Genomic DNA, 12,915 nt, shown 5'->3' with positions numbered 1-12,915 from the left:
GAGTGTTAGCTTACCTCGGTAACTATCGTTCCTGAAAAAGGCCCTCTGTGATCTACTCGTTATTTATTCCTTGTTGTCCTCTTTATCAGGTTATCCTGTTGCCTCCCCGCTACTCCTGTGTGTGCCATCAGCCTTGGGCTCCGAGAAAGCTCTTGTCCTTCGCCGTCTGTGAGTTGCTCCCCTCGTGTGTCCTCCCTCGACGCTGCCGGTGTTACCGGTCAGACGCCACCCCTCGTGTGTTCGCCTTTCCCAGTCTCGGTCCGTCTCCAGTGGATCTCCCTTCGGGACGCAGCGGATCTGTCGATCCTGGCCCGAACCCATCTGGAAAGAAGGAACAACTGGACCGCGACGTTCTTCGCTCTTTCCGCCGCAAATAACCTGTCCGCCCTCCGACAAGGCTCATTTTCCCAGCGCTCAGCTCTCAACTACTCACCTTCTGATCAAGTAAGAACCAGTTCAATTCCTTCCTGGAAAAAGAGACACACTCCTTCCTCTACTAACCCTCTGCCTCTCGTTGACAGTAAGACGACCCGGTCATCCGCTCCAGTATTCACTCCCTTCCCCTGGAATCAATAAACTCATTATTATTGCTATTTACTCTGACTCATCTGATTGTGTTCCTGCATGTGGGTTCGTAGAGTGAACACCATCATGACAATGGGAATCTTTTCAGTTGCTGTAGGTGAATTACACTATTTAATGTGTTTTCCCAGAGTTTCTGAGGAGTTGAAAAGTATATTTGTTACATTATAGGTCAACTAATGTAAAGATGCCTTCAAATACTGAGAATGGGGTTGTGTTCCTGCTCTCACAGCAGTGTTGGGGGCAAATCACACCTCAATTTGTTTGGTCAGCTTGATCTGGGTAACATCCTGCATCTTTCTTACAACGGGGTGTTAATGGATCTGCTTGAGTGTGAATGAGAGTGAATGTATATGCAGATGGCCTTTGATGGGTTTTTAGGAAGCGCTTTGTAAATATAACGTCACTTTGGTGAATAGGTATGTGATATTTTTTTCTTATTTTAAACTATTTAGACACAGTGCATGTTTTGTTTCATAAATTTACTTTTACTACTGCTTTACGGACAATTTTAAGGTGATTACGTATTTTGGTATCACAATCTGGTTAAAGCTGAATCATCTGCTTGTGCAGTAGAATTAATACGAAACAAGAATTCAGCCTTGTCTTGCAGTAGATAGAATTAGTGATTAAGAGACTGTCTCATCTACTTTGGTATTTTATTTTTTCTTTTCTTTTTTTCTAACACACTAACTTCTAACTAAATTCACTGTTGGATTTATATGTCACAGTGGTAACTGATTGGACATGCTGAAATTTTAGCATAATGGGGGAAAGTTCTTCAATTTTAGTTTTCCAAGTTGTTTTTCTTTTGGAAATAAGAAAAACACAGGGGGATATTATAAAGATAAGAGATTACTGATGGAACTTTGAAATTTAAGCCATCTCAGTCTATTTTGAATACTAGATGGAAGATTTGGAGAAATGGTGGAACATCTTACAATATTTTGGTTTTTCAGCAAATTATTATATAACAGTAACAGATTCAAAATTGTTTTCAAAATGATAATTTTATTATATCAACAGGGGGAGAAGGAGAAGTAGACCCTAATTCCTGGTAATTTTTGGATACGGTTAATTGTAAATTAGTTAATCAATAATATTGACTTTTTCATTCAACAATAGTGAATTATGGATTTCTTTAATGTAGATTAATATTGCCTTCCTGCTTGACTAAAATATGGTGTATGTGATATAGAAGCTTCTACTAAATTAGATTTGATCATCTAAAATTGAACAGCTTTAAACAACATCTATGTCATTTTTATTTCATTTAAAATTGTTGATAGATTTCTGCATCACTGCTGACTTTGATTATATACAGTTGGGTGTAAATTGTGAATTTTGAGGAAAATTTTGGTTAAAACTGCTATGAAATTCAAATAAAATGTGAATAACATCTAAATAGGACTTTGTCTTGAAACGTGGGACAATGACAAAGATGTTTGGTATTTCAATATGAAACTCATAATTATTTGACAAAGTAAGTGTAATGCTAAGTGTTGAGGACACCCCATCTCCTGGTGTCAGAGGTTTTACAATGCAGTTTGAGGGTTGGTGTGAACCAACTGTTACGACTCTGCATTTCTCGGAAATGCATTAACTTCCTTCATGATTCACTGTGTTTGTCTCACAAAATGCTAATGTGTTTTTCCCTTCCTGCCTGAAAAGAATGGGAAAGGGACTATTGGAATTACATAGTTTTTCTTAATCATAGCTGACTTGCATTGTGGGCTCCGCTTCAACTGCAAAAGACGATGATCTAAATTTTATTTGGCTCATATTACAGTGGCTACCATTTAGTGACAACTAAATTTAAATTCAAAATGGAATTTAAAATTAAGGTGTTAAAGTGGATTGATGAGTGTCTATAGAGCTTACTGAGCTAATGACACCAAGTTCTGTGTTGAGTGCATAATTTTAAATCAAATATTAAATTCTTTGATTGAGGTGTGCAGATTGTAATGGCGTCTGGGACACCATGTTTGAATTACATCCAGCTATGTTATATGATGGTAAAGTTAGCAGTGTCAGCAGGTCTCATCTCAGTGAGTTGTATGGGATTTTTATTGTTTTCTATGACAGAACATTTGTTCTGTTATAGAAACAGGGGGAAAGGAATGGAATTGATCTAATAAGCAAATTTTTAGTTTGGATCTCTCTTTACTTTTCAGAAAAAGAGGCTGTTAAAGTTAAATCAAAATACATTAAATGTTTTACGGTGTATTAGCAGTATTAAACACAAGTTAACTATTTGGATATGGAATAACTAAAATTTATAAATTGAATACACTAAACTTAATATTACTTGTCAAATAATTTATATAAACAGTGTTTCTTAAAACAGGGAAAGTGAGCGTTGGATTGTTGCATCTCTCTTCATATGATTTAAAATAAGTTGTTTAACTAAGACATCCAGGAAGGTCTAAGCTAAATATTTACATCATTTAATAAACTTAGTTGTATCAAATTTCTCCCCAAAACTGAAAAGGCATTGATAATTGATAGACAATATAAAAAGGGTAATTAATTATCCAATTAAATATTTTATAAATAGGTTTTCAAAAGAATAAATAGATCAAAGGTAAAAATGGTTGAAATTTTGGGATTTAAAACTATGATTGGAATAAAGTAAGTCATTTTTGATATTTAGGGACACGGTTAACTTTACTCATGTAAAACAGGCTGATCATTCTTTAAGGTTTTAAAATAGAAAATATGATGATTGAAATTAAATTGGTCTAAATTGGAGATTTACAAATTAATAATTATGGAACTGCTTCTAAAATATGGTTAAGTTTTGGGTTCAACATGATAGGAAACATTAACTTCTCATGAATGTCTTATATAAAAAGAGGGTCAAAAGATTGACAAAATACAATTCTAAAGCAGCAGCTTCTTAAAATGCTAAGTTTACCGAATTATAATACGAAAGGAAAATTACTGGAGGAGACTTAACATAAGGAAATAAATTATAATTAGGAATAAAGTTTTAAAGAGAAATAAATCAAACTAAAAGCTACCACAAAATCTCTTCCTTCCTGATAATAAAGTAACTATTAAAATAAGATTTGATAACAAGACCAATATATGACTTAAAACAATAAAGAATAATTAGAGTATTAATTAATAAATCAGTGCTAATAAAATATTAATTCAAATTGGAAGGAATTACTTATTTTATTTTAAAATACATTAAGGAGCTCTAGATAAGTGACAGACTCTGTTCCAGTATGGTGACCAGCGGATGACCTCATTGGATAACAAAGAACCAACCTGAGGATCTTCCCTGACCGGAGGACGACCTCACACCTAGATGTTCATCAGGATTTCTTTCATTCGACTCTGCTTTTGATGTCATCAAATTGGAAAAGAGGGAACGACCTCTTTATTAAACTCATCAAATTGTGGGCAAAATAATCCCCAAAAAGTTTTCATCTTTCATCTACGACGTGCCAATGAACTCATCTTACTTCAAGGAGCATCAAGAAACACAGACACAAAATGAAGATATGTAAAAAAAAAAAAGAAAAAATTGTACAAAAACTATTCAACTGGAGGTTTATTGATAGTTTGTAAGTTTTATATATGCAGTATATTGTATCTAACTTGCTCATTTATTGCATGGATAATTTTGGACAAATATTTGTGTATCATCTATTTACATCAGGAATACGATTGACTTTTCTAAAATATAATTTTAAGTATAACATTAAGATTTGTGGTAAGGTTTCTGTTTAGCATTGATAAATATATGCATTTTTAAATCATCTTTTTGGTAAGACATGACTAGGGGCTAGATAATTTTGAACATTTAATTAAGGATTTTAATCCTTTATGTGATTTTGGTGCTTGATTTGGTCTGATTTTATTTGCAATGAATATGCCAACATTTTAACAACAAATGTTATGTAGAAGGTTGCATGCAAAAAGAGGGGCGTAATTTATCAGCTATAATATGGTGTTTCTGAATTTAGACTTATTCTATCGCATAGTATATTTTAAATTTATATTTTAGAGTGTAATCTCTAGAGGGAATTGTTAAGAAAATAAATTTAAAATAAGCTAGTTTTAAAACTTAACATGTTTTAATTCAATGCCCTAATTGTGGTTTTGAAATCAGTAACTTATTCTGGCCTATTGACCTTTAATTTACCTGAAGTTCCAGCAGATGGTTTGCTAGTATCGTTTGAACTGCCTTTTGTCTGTGGGAAAACAATACAGGAGAAGTTGTAGCTTTTCACACTCATCTGTGAAAGGCCGTAAACACGGCAGGGGTTTCTGGCTTCAGATAGAGGGTCAGAGATAGCTCCTGGTTGGAGGAGCAAAGATATGCCTTATTTGAATAAATTAAAGATAAGAATACGCCTTTTACTATAAAACTTTCTACACAGAAGTAACAAATCAGATTTTGCTCTTGCAACTTCTCCAAAGATGTCTTTGCTTTTTGTTTGTCGTTTCCATCTTTTGTCTTTTTCTCTCAGGTAAATTCATGTGTTTTTTGTGCTCTGAGGTTTCTGATGTTTTGTGATGTGTTTGTCTGGTGATAGTATGCATCTGTCTTGAATAAATGCTGATTATTGTGACGCTGTTATCTCTGCGTGATCTCGGTTTTTGCACACAGCATTTTTCTGAACCCGGGCATAAGAGAGGATTTAAGGAGTCAAAAGGTTTTTAAAGTTCAAGATTTTTTCCTCTCTTAACAGTACTCACCAGTGAAACCAGCTAGACCAGTTTTGTGTTTGTTCTGGGACAGAGGATCAGTTAACACCTGGTCACGTGATTTCAAGGAACACTACCTGACGCGACCTGAAAAAAATAAAACAAGCTTATTGGATCTGTACTGAACTCCTGCAGTTTGTGTTTTTAACCACCAGATGGAGACAAATTAGATCTAGGACTAGTTGAAGGTTCCTTTGATGAAAATGTAATTTCTTAGGAAGCTGCAGCAGATGTATGAATAAATATACATATTTTCTGTAACATCTGCCAAATCAAAGCTGAAAAAAGATATGAAGAAGCCACATGGCCTTAATAGGATAAAAATGGGTTTTATTTATAAAATGAGTAAGAAATGCCCACAGAAAGTCGTTCATGACGAGATGGTTTTACATAATAAGGAAATAAAACTAACATTACACCAGAGTAAACAAGATCTAACGGCAGTCTCGGCAAATTACTGACACAAATACTAACACTTACAGATTAGATAGTTAATCGAGCTGCATGAAATGAATACAAACCACCATGACATTTATAGATCTGATCGATTTGAATGTAACTGCAAAAAACGATGAATAAAAACAGAAAAACACTTTATTAAAGATCATTGTTATAATTATTAGAAACTAAGTTGTAACAAATTGCTCCTAAATTCACCCAATAACACAATGACTGTATGGACAGGAAATACATTACTATGGCAAAAAGAAAAACAAAAATCAAAGTAAAATAGAGTAAAAAATATTATTTAAAAGGTTCAGAATCTTAAAACCGATTCATCTGAAATGTCTGAATGAAACAGGATGTCCTCATTATATTTAGGTTTTAAAAATACAACATTTTGTGCTGCATAATAGCAACTGTTTGACAGATGAAGTGATTATTCCTTTAATATAGTCAGATACTGACTGGATGAAGATAAAATGAGCTGATGGGTCAGGGAACTTCAATCAGTTCATCAGAAAAGACACACATTGTGAAACTGAACAAATTATTACTCAGTTATTACTTGGACATTCATGGTAAAAATGTGAATTATAAGGTCTGGATCAGGTCCAACATGTTTGTTAATTAGTTTTATGTACTGAAACTGGACTAAAAGTCTCTGTGGTTGATTAACATGCTATGGTATTTTGATCTATGACACCATAAGAGGCTAATGCTGACAGACTAGATGGGTGTTTCCTGTTCTAAACCAAACAGAGAGACACAGAGGAACCGGGCCTGAACCCAACTCCAAACCCAGGATAGAGAGGTTCAGAGAAGGTGGTGCTGAAGGTGTGGATGTGGATCAGGGAGTCAGAGCAAACTTTGTAGAAGGACAGAGTCCCAGCAGGATGGTCAAGATAGGCCGCTACTCTGCTGGTGGCAGAGGAAGAGGAGGAGGAGGAGGAGGAGATGCAGTTGAGGCGAACTGATGTTCCTTTGTTATTGTGATAGACGGAGTAAATCCCATCAGAGCAGAACAAACTCCAGGACTTATCATTGTATCCAAACTCACAGTTGTCACTGTCTCCCTTCCTCCTGATTCCTCTGTAACTCACTGACACATGAACTCTCCCTTTTCGCTCCACCTCCCAGTAACAGCGACCAGTCAGGCCAGTTGTGCAAAGAAGCTGACGACACCAGTCAAATCTGTCTGGATGGTCAGGATACCGCTGATCCTCCTCCACATGGGTCACCTTCCTGTTGCCGTCGGACAGCTGGAGGTTTCTGTTCACTGAGTTTGTGTCGATGCTGAGTCGACAGGAATCTGATGGAGAGAACAAACAATCCAGCTGCAGATATTGATCTAAAATCTGTTTAGCCCTAGTAGTTATTAGCTTTATGTGAGGAGGGTTGAATAATTCTGTTAAAAAACCCACTTACACTTCCTCAGACCTGGTTTCAAGTACTGAACTCCAGCAGGCTCCATCCTGAAAGGAGGAAGGTCAGATCATTAGGAACCAGGAAGGTTTAGCCTAGAGGGCTCATACTGAACTGGATTTAAAGGTTTTTTCACTGTTACAGAAACCATAGGAGGAGGAGTGATGCTCAAGGTTCGTGTTTACACAATCTTTGAATAGTTTGTTTGGATTAAAAATGCTCATCATCTACCTGAGAGTCTCCAGTCTGGAACGCTCATCTTCAAATCTAGCCGTCAGAACTGATTTTCCATCTTCTCCTGGATCGTTGTAGCTCAGGTCCAGCTCTCTCAGATGGGAGGGGTTAGAGGTCAGAGCTGAGGCCACATAAGCACAGCCCTCCTCTGTGATCAGACATCCTGAGAGGCTTTAAAAATAAAAAAACATTGTGAAGCCTGGTGATAGTAGAGTGCATGTGCAGTCTGTGTTCTTAACGTTGTAGTGAAAAAGCATTTGAAAAATGAACATTATATAAATGAAAAATATTAGATTAATACTGACCTGACAGTCTCCAGTTTACAGTTTGGACTGGCCAGTCCCATAGACAGGAGGTTGACTCCAGAATCCTTCAGATCGTTGTTTGTCAGGTCCAACTCACTCAGACTGGAGGACTGAGAGCTCAGCACTGAGGACAGATGATGGCAGCTTCTACCTGACAAGTTACAGGCGCTCAGCCTGAAAAGGTCATATTTCAGTTTATGAAAACATTATAGAGGATTTATTGTCAGTTTTCACTTATTTCAGTGACCATAGTGGGTTTTTCAGTCATTAACACAGATATATCATCAATTTTTATCAAATGTGTATCTTTAATAAATGTATCTTTAATAAAGGCACTTCATTGAGATAAAGTGCATTTCACTTAATTACTTAATGGTTTGACTCGATGCATTTCAAGAGGTTGATGAACTCGAGTTTCTTGCCTGAGAATTTCCAGTTGACATTGTGGACTCTCCAGTCCAGCACACAGCAGAGCAACTCCTGAGTCCCTCAGGTTGTTGTTGCTCAAGTCGAGTTCAATCAGGTTTGATGAAGAGGAGCCCAGGACTGAGGACAGAGGTTCACAGCTTCTGTCTGACAGATTACACTGGCTCAGGCTGAAAATAAGAGAGTATGGTAACCATTTTCTCCCATTCCACTGTTTTATTTATCTGTGTGACAAAGGACGTGAAGCTGCATACTCACAGAGCTTTCTTTGATTGTTTGACCACTGGAATCAACCTTAGAAAAGCTTCCTCTGAGGGTGAATACTTCTTCAGGTCAAATACATCCAGACTTTGTTCGGAGGAGACCAATATGAAAGCAAGAGCTGACCACTGGGCAGGAGACAGTCGTTCTGCGGACAAACTTTCTGAACTCAGAGACTGTTGGATCTCCTCCACTAAGGAACGATCATTCAGTTCATTCAGACAGTGGAACAGATTGATGCTTTTCTCTGCAGACAGATTCTCACTGATATTTTTCTTGACGTACTGAACAGTTTCCTGGTTGGTCTGGAAACAACATCCAGTTTGTCTCAACAGACCTTCAAGGAGTTTCTGGTTGGTCTGCAGGGAAAGACCCATGAGGAAGCGCAGGAACAAGTCTAGGTGTCCATCAGGACTCTGCAGTGCCTTGTCAACAGCACTCTTGTAAATGTCTGTTTCTGCAGATTGATCTTCTCTTACTTCAGAACTGCAGGATGTCAACTGTTCCTCCATTAGATTGATACCAGAGTTGATGAAGGTCAGATGAACATGAAGAGCAGCCAGAAACTCCTGAACACTCAGATGGACGAAGCAGAACACCTTGTCCTGGTACAGCCCTCTCTCCTCTCTAAAGATCTGTGTGAACACTCCTGAGTACACTGAGGCTGCTCTGATATCGATGCCACACTCTGTCAGGTCTGATTCATAGAAGATCAGGTTTCCTTTCTGCAGCTGATCAAAAGCCAGTTTTGCCAAAGACACAATGATTTTTCGACTTCCAGGACTCCAGTGTTGATCTGTTTCAGGCTCTCCATCATATTTGATCTTCCTCAGTTTGGTCTGAACCACCAGGAAGTGGATGTACATCTGAGTTAGAGTCTTTGGAAGTTCCCCTCTCCCATTTGCTTTTAGCACATCCTCTAGGACTGTAGCAGTGATCCAGCAGAAGACGGGGATGTGACACATGATGTGGAGACTTTGTGATGTCTTGATGTGGGAGATGATGCTGCTGGCCTGATCCTCATCTCTGAATTTTTTCCTGAAGTACTCCTCCTTCTGTGGGTCATCAAATCCTCTAATGTCAGTCACTCTGTCAGGAAACTTTTCTGGGATCTGATTGGCTGCTGCAGGTCGTGTGGTTATCCAGAGGAGAGCAGAGGGAAGCAGTTTCCCCCTGATGAGGTTTGTCAGCAGAACATCCACTGAGCTGGACTCTGAAGCATCAGTCAGGACCGCATTCTTCTTGAAGTCCAGAGGAAGTCGACTCTCATCCAGACCATCAAAGATGAACAGAACCTGGAACTGTTCAAAGTTACTGATTCCTTTGGTTTCAGTGAAGAAGTGATGAATCAGTTCCACCAAGCTGAACTTTTTCTCTTTCAGCACATTCAGCTCTCTGAAGGTGAATGGAAATATGAACTGAATGTTCTGGTTGGTTTTGTCTTCAGCCCAGTCCAAAGTGAACTTCTGAGTTAAGACTGTTTTCCCAATGCCAGCCACTCCCTTTGTCATCACTGTTCTGATTGGTTGATCTCTTTCATGTTGGACTCTAAAGATGTCTTCTTGTCTGATTGTTGTTTCTGGTTTGTGTGGTTTCCTGTTTGCTGTTTCAATCTGTCTGACCTCATGTTCCTGGTTGACCTCTCTAGTTAACCCCTCTGTGATGTGGAGCTCTGTGTAGATCTGGTTCAGGAGGGCTGGACTTCCTGCTTTAGCGATTCCCTCAAACACACACTGGAACTTCTTCTTCAGGTTTGACTTGAGTTTCCGTTGACAATTTCCAGCTTGAGTCCCTGCATGGAGACAACACACTGTAAGGCCTGGACAGGTTGCTGTAGCTGGAGAGATTGACCAATAAAAATAGCTAACCAGGCCACAATATTATGCAGCACTGGGTCAACCCAGGGAACTATTCTCTCTACTATCCTGTCTGCTACTTACAAACCTAACTTCCCAGAAGAATCTAGGTTCTGTCTTGAGCAGAAGTATTCAGAAAACACTGGGATACTTGGTTGTTTGGAGATAGACAGGAAAAACTATATAAAAACCTTGCCAAAGACTTTTTTTTAACATGATCTGCATCAAATGCCTGCAGCTGAGTGAAACAAGGAGATGGGTTGACTTTCTAGTCACCTCTTCTCTTTGGATGCATGTAGATGGACAGTAGAGTTCATGTCATGGCAAATCAGCAGCAGTTGTACCGTTTACTGGCACTCAGTGTTGACACTACTGCACCACAGTTTGAATTTGGTAGCTGTGTATTTTTGTGTTTTTGAAGCTTCTTCATCTGTAGTTGAATGTTACCTGTAACATTTTAGGTGTACAGGAATTAATACTAAAATGGGTTTTTATCTTGTGCATTGTTGCTATGTTTGTTTTTTACAGTATTTTACTCTAAATATAAAGTTCCCAAAGTTTATATTTCATGAGCAGCTCACTAGTCACCATAGGTGATGTTTAAATCCAGAAGCTGCTGAATCCAGAACGTCATTGAACTCATATGACTGTCTGCTGCTCTGTTTGATTAAGACTTTCTATGTTTGTCAGTTTCTCTTCTTTGATTTCAGTTTGTTGCAGGTTGGACTCTGCTGCTTATCTATGATATGGACTAATACATTTATGAATGAATGAATTCATTTTCACATGTAATCATGTTTTAATTATTCAACATAACAGCAGAATTGTTGTAGAAATCCTCTTACTGCTCTGCAGACGGTCAGCCAGCTCCTCCTGCTTCATCTTCCTCAGGAAGTTCAAGGCGATCTTCATCACTGCCTCTCTGCTGCTCCTCCTCTGCTCTTCATCCTCACCTCCCATTGCCTCCTCATCCTCACTCTGACCCTCTGAGCATTCTGGGTCATCTGGACTCAGAACCTTCTGGATGTTCTTCAGCTCGTTTTTCACGAAAGTGACGATGTTTTCCTCCACCAGCTGGAACAGGATAAAACATGAAGGAAACATCAGATCCATGTTGGACAGATGATCTAAAAAACAGCATGACGTTGACTAAACAGAACCGATGTACAGACCATAAATATGGAGTCCAGCTGTGTTTGATGCGGCTGGACAGATGGACCAGTGGGAACCTCTGAGCTCTGCTGGTCCACTCTGTGGAGGAACCAGGAAACATTAACTCATATTCTGTCTGTCCACACAGAGACAAACTTAGATGATGTTTCTCTGCAGATCTGAGTCAGAATTAGCTTTGTATCAACATCTTCACTCTTCAAGAACAGTCTTCTGCATATTTTCACCTAAAACTTCCACCCAGTGACGGTTCCTAATGAATTTAAATGTCACAAAACACTAAAATTTACTTTTATTGCTGTTGGGCTGCTCTCAGGAGCGAAAGAAAACTAAAGATGACAATAAAGTAGAGGGAGCGAAAAGGTGAAGGTACCTAATGAAGGTTAAGTTGAACGGACTTTTAGTTCAGGTCTGTGAAAACGAGTCTAATCTTAACAGTGATGCATAAATAAAATTCCTTTCATTTCTGTCATCGGTAAGAGTCTTACCTTTGGTAATCAGAGGAGAAATGTTTGAGTTCAGATTCAAGCTGGTCGTCATTTTCCAGCCTCTTCCTAACAAAACACACAAAGATCCAGACTGAAGTCAAACAGTTTTTTCAGTTTTCTGAACCTCAAAAATGGCAGCACAGGTTCCATCTGTGTCTAACTCAGGAACACTGACATCTAAGTATGAAACACTGACATATTTCATGATCTGTTTACTGATTATTGGGACTGAAGCAAAGAAAGACAGCAGAAAAAGTCTGTTTTGTTTAGGTTTAAATATCCAGAACAGAATAAAACATCCACCTTCTTCATTAAGAAATAATTACACTAGCTTTTAAATTACCTCTAATTTTATATTCAGCCCAAAATTATTCATACCCCTGGCAGATTTACATTTAATGAACCGTTCATTTACATTTCTTTAGATAAATTCATAAAATGCTCCAACAGGTGGTTTCCACAGAGCTGAAATCTAAGATGGCAGCAGCTGATGCAGCTCTTAGATCATTACATGTTTTCTCCCTATTAATAAACTTTCACATCTTGTTCTGCTGCTGCAGAGTTTTCTAGGTTCCTCATTTCTCCCAAACGTTGCTAAAGACCCGGAAAGTCCCGGAAAACATTCAATCATGATGACTTTTTAAAATACAAAAGCTCTGGTTGATCAAAGAATCAGATGTAAAAACAGTTTGGTATATTTTATGATCACATTAGCTGCTAATTAGTACATGTTTTTATGTGTCAGAAGAGGGCTTAGGAAATAATAATACTAAAAAATAAATAAAAAATTGACCAAAAGGGCACTTGGGGGCAAGGAGCAAAAAGGGCAGGTGCTCAAGCCCCCCCAGCCCCTCCCTTTGCACGTGCCTGGCCCAGCGAATGGAGGACAGGAGTCGGACTCCTGACTACCGCGGCTAAAGTCTCTGTATGCGGGGCGCCGTGCTAACCACCGCGCCGCGCAACGCCCCTATTGCGGTAGCCTATGCTGTAATTTACAGATTGTCT

General features: G+C 38.4%; 1 protein-coding gene and 1 long non-coding RNA gene across 5 annotated transcripts in view; one reads left to right on the top strand and one right to left on the bottom strand.

Moving 5' to 3' along the window:
- LOC103129476 (uncharacterized) lies at positions 1-593 on the top strand. Of its 2 annotated transcripts, XR_001659985.1 has the most exons (3): positions 1-18; positions 90-444; positions 522-593. It is a non-coding gene; the product is annotated as an uncharacterized LOC103129476 (long non-coding RNA). The 2 variants fall into 2 exon arrangements; XR_475078.2 differs by having other exon boundaries at positions 7-444.
- Positions 594-5,617: 5,024 nt separating this feature from the next.
- LOC103129449 (NACHT, LRR and PYD domains-containing protein 3-like) overlaps positions 5,618-12,915 on the bottom strand; it is a 20,217-nt gene continuing 12,919 nt past the window's right edge. The window contains exons 5-13 of one of the 3 annotated variants that reach the window (XM_007540552.2): positions 11,911-11,976; positions 11,425-11,503; positions 11,098-11,326; positions 8,394-10,188; positions 8,132-8,305; positions 7,710-7,883; positions 7,402-7,575; positions 7,174-7,220; positions 5,618-7,057 (exon numbers count right to left, since the gene is read on the bottom strand). In XM_007540552.2, coding sequence (XP_007540614.1) covers positions 6,495-7,057; positions 7,174-7,220; positions 7,402-7,575; positions 7,710-7,883; positions 8,132-8,305; positions 8,394-10,188; positions 11,098-11,326; positions 11,425-11,503; positions 11,911-11,976 — 3,301 coding nt within the window. In that variant the 3' untranslated portion in view covers positions 5,618-6,494. Of the gene's footprint in view, positions 7,058-7,173; positions 7,221-7,401; positions 7,576-7,709; positions 7,884-8,131; positions 8,306-8,393; positions 10,197-11,097; positions 11,327-11,424; positions 11,504-11,910; positions 11,977-12,915 lie in introns of all 3 variants that reach the window. The other 2 variants (XM_016665091.1, XM_016665092.1) reach the window with 2 other exon arrangements.

This window comes from Poecilia formosa, unplaced genomic scaffold (genome assembly GCF_000485575.1).
Source record: "Poecilia formosa unplaced genomic scaffold, Poecilia_formosa-5.1.2 Scaffold548, whole genome shotgun sequence".
NCBI classification, from domain to species: domain Eukaryota; kingdom Metazoa; phylum Chordata; class Actinopteri; order Cyprinodontiformes; family Poeciliidae; genus Poecilia; species Poecilia formosa.
The sequence above is the reverse complement of the archived record's forward strand: the minus strand, read 5'-3'. Positions and strand labels throughout refer to the sequence as shown.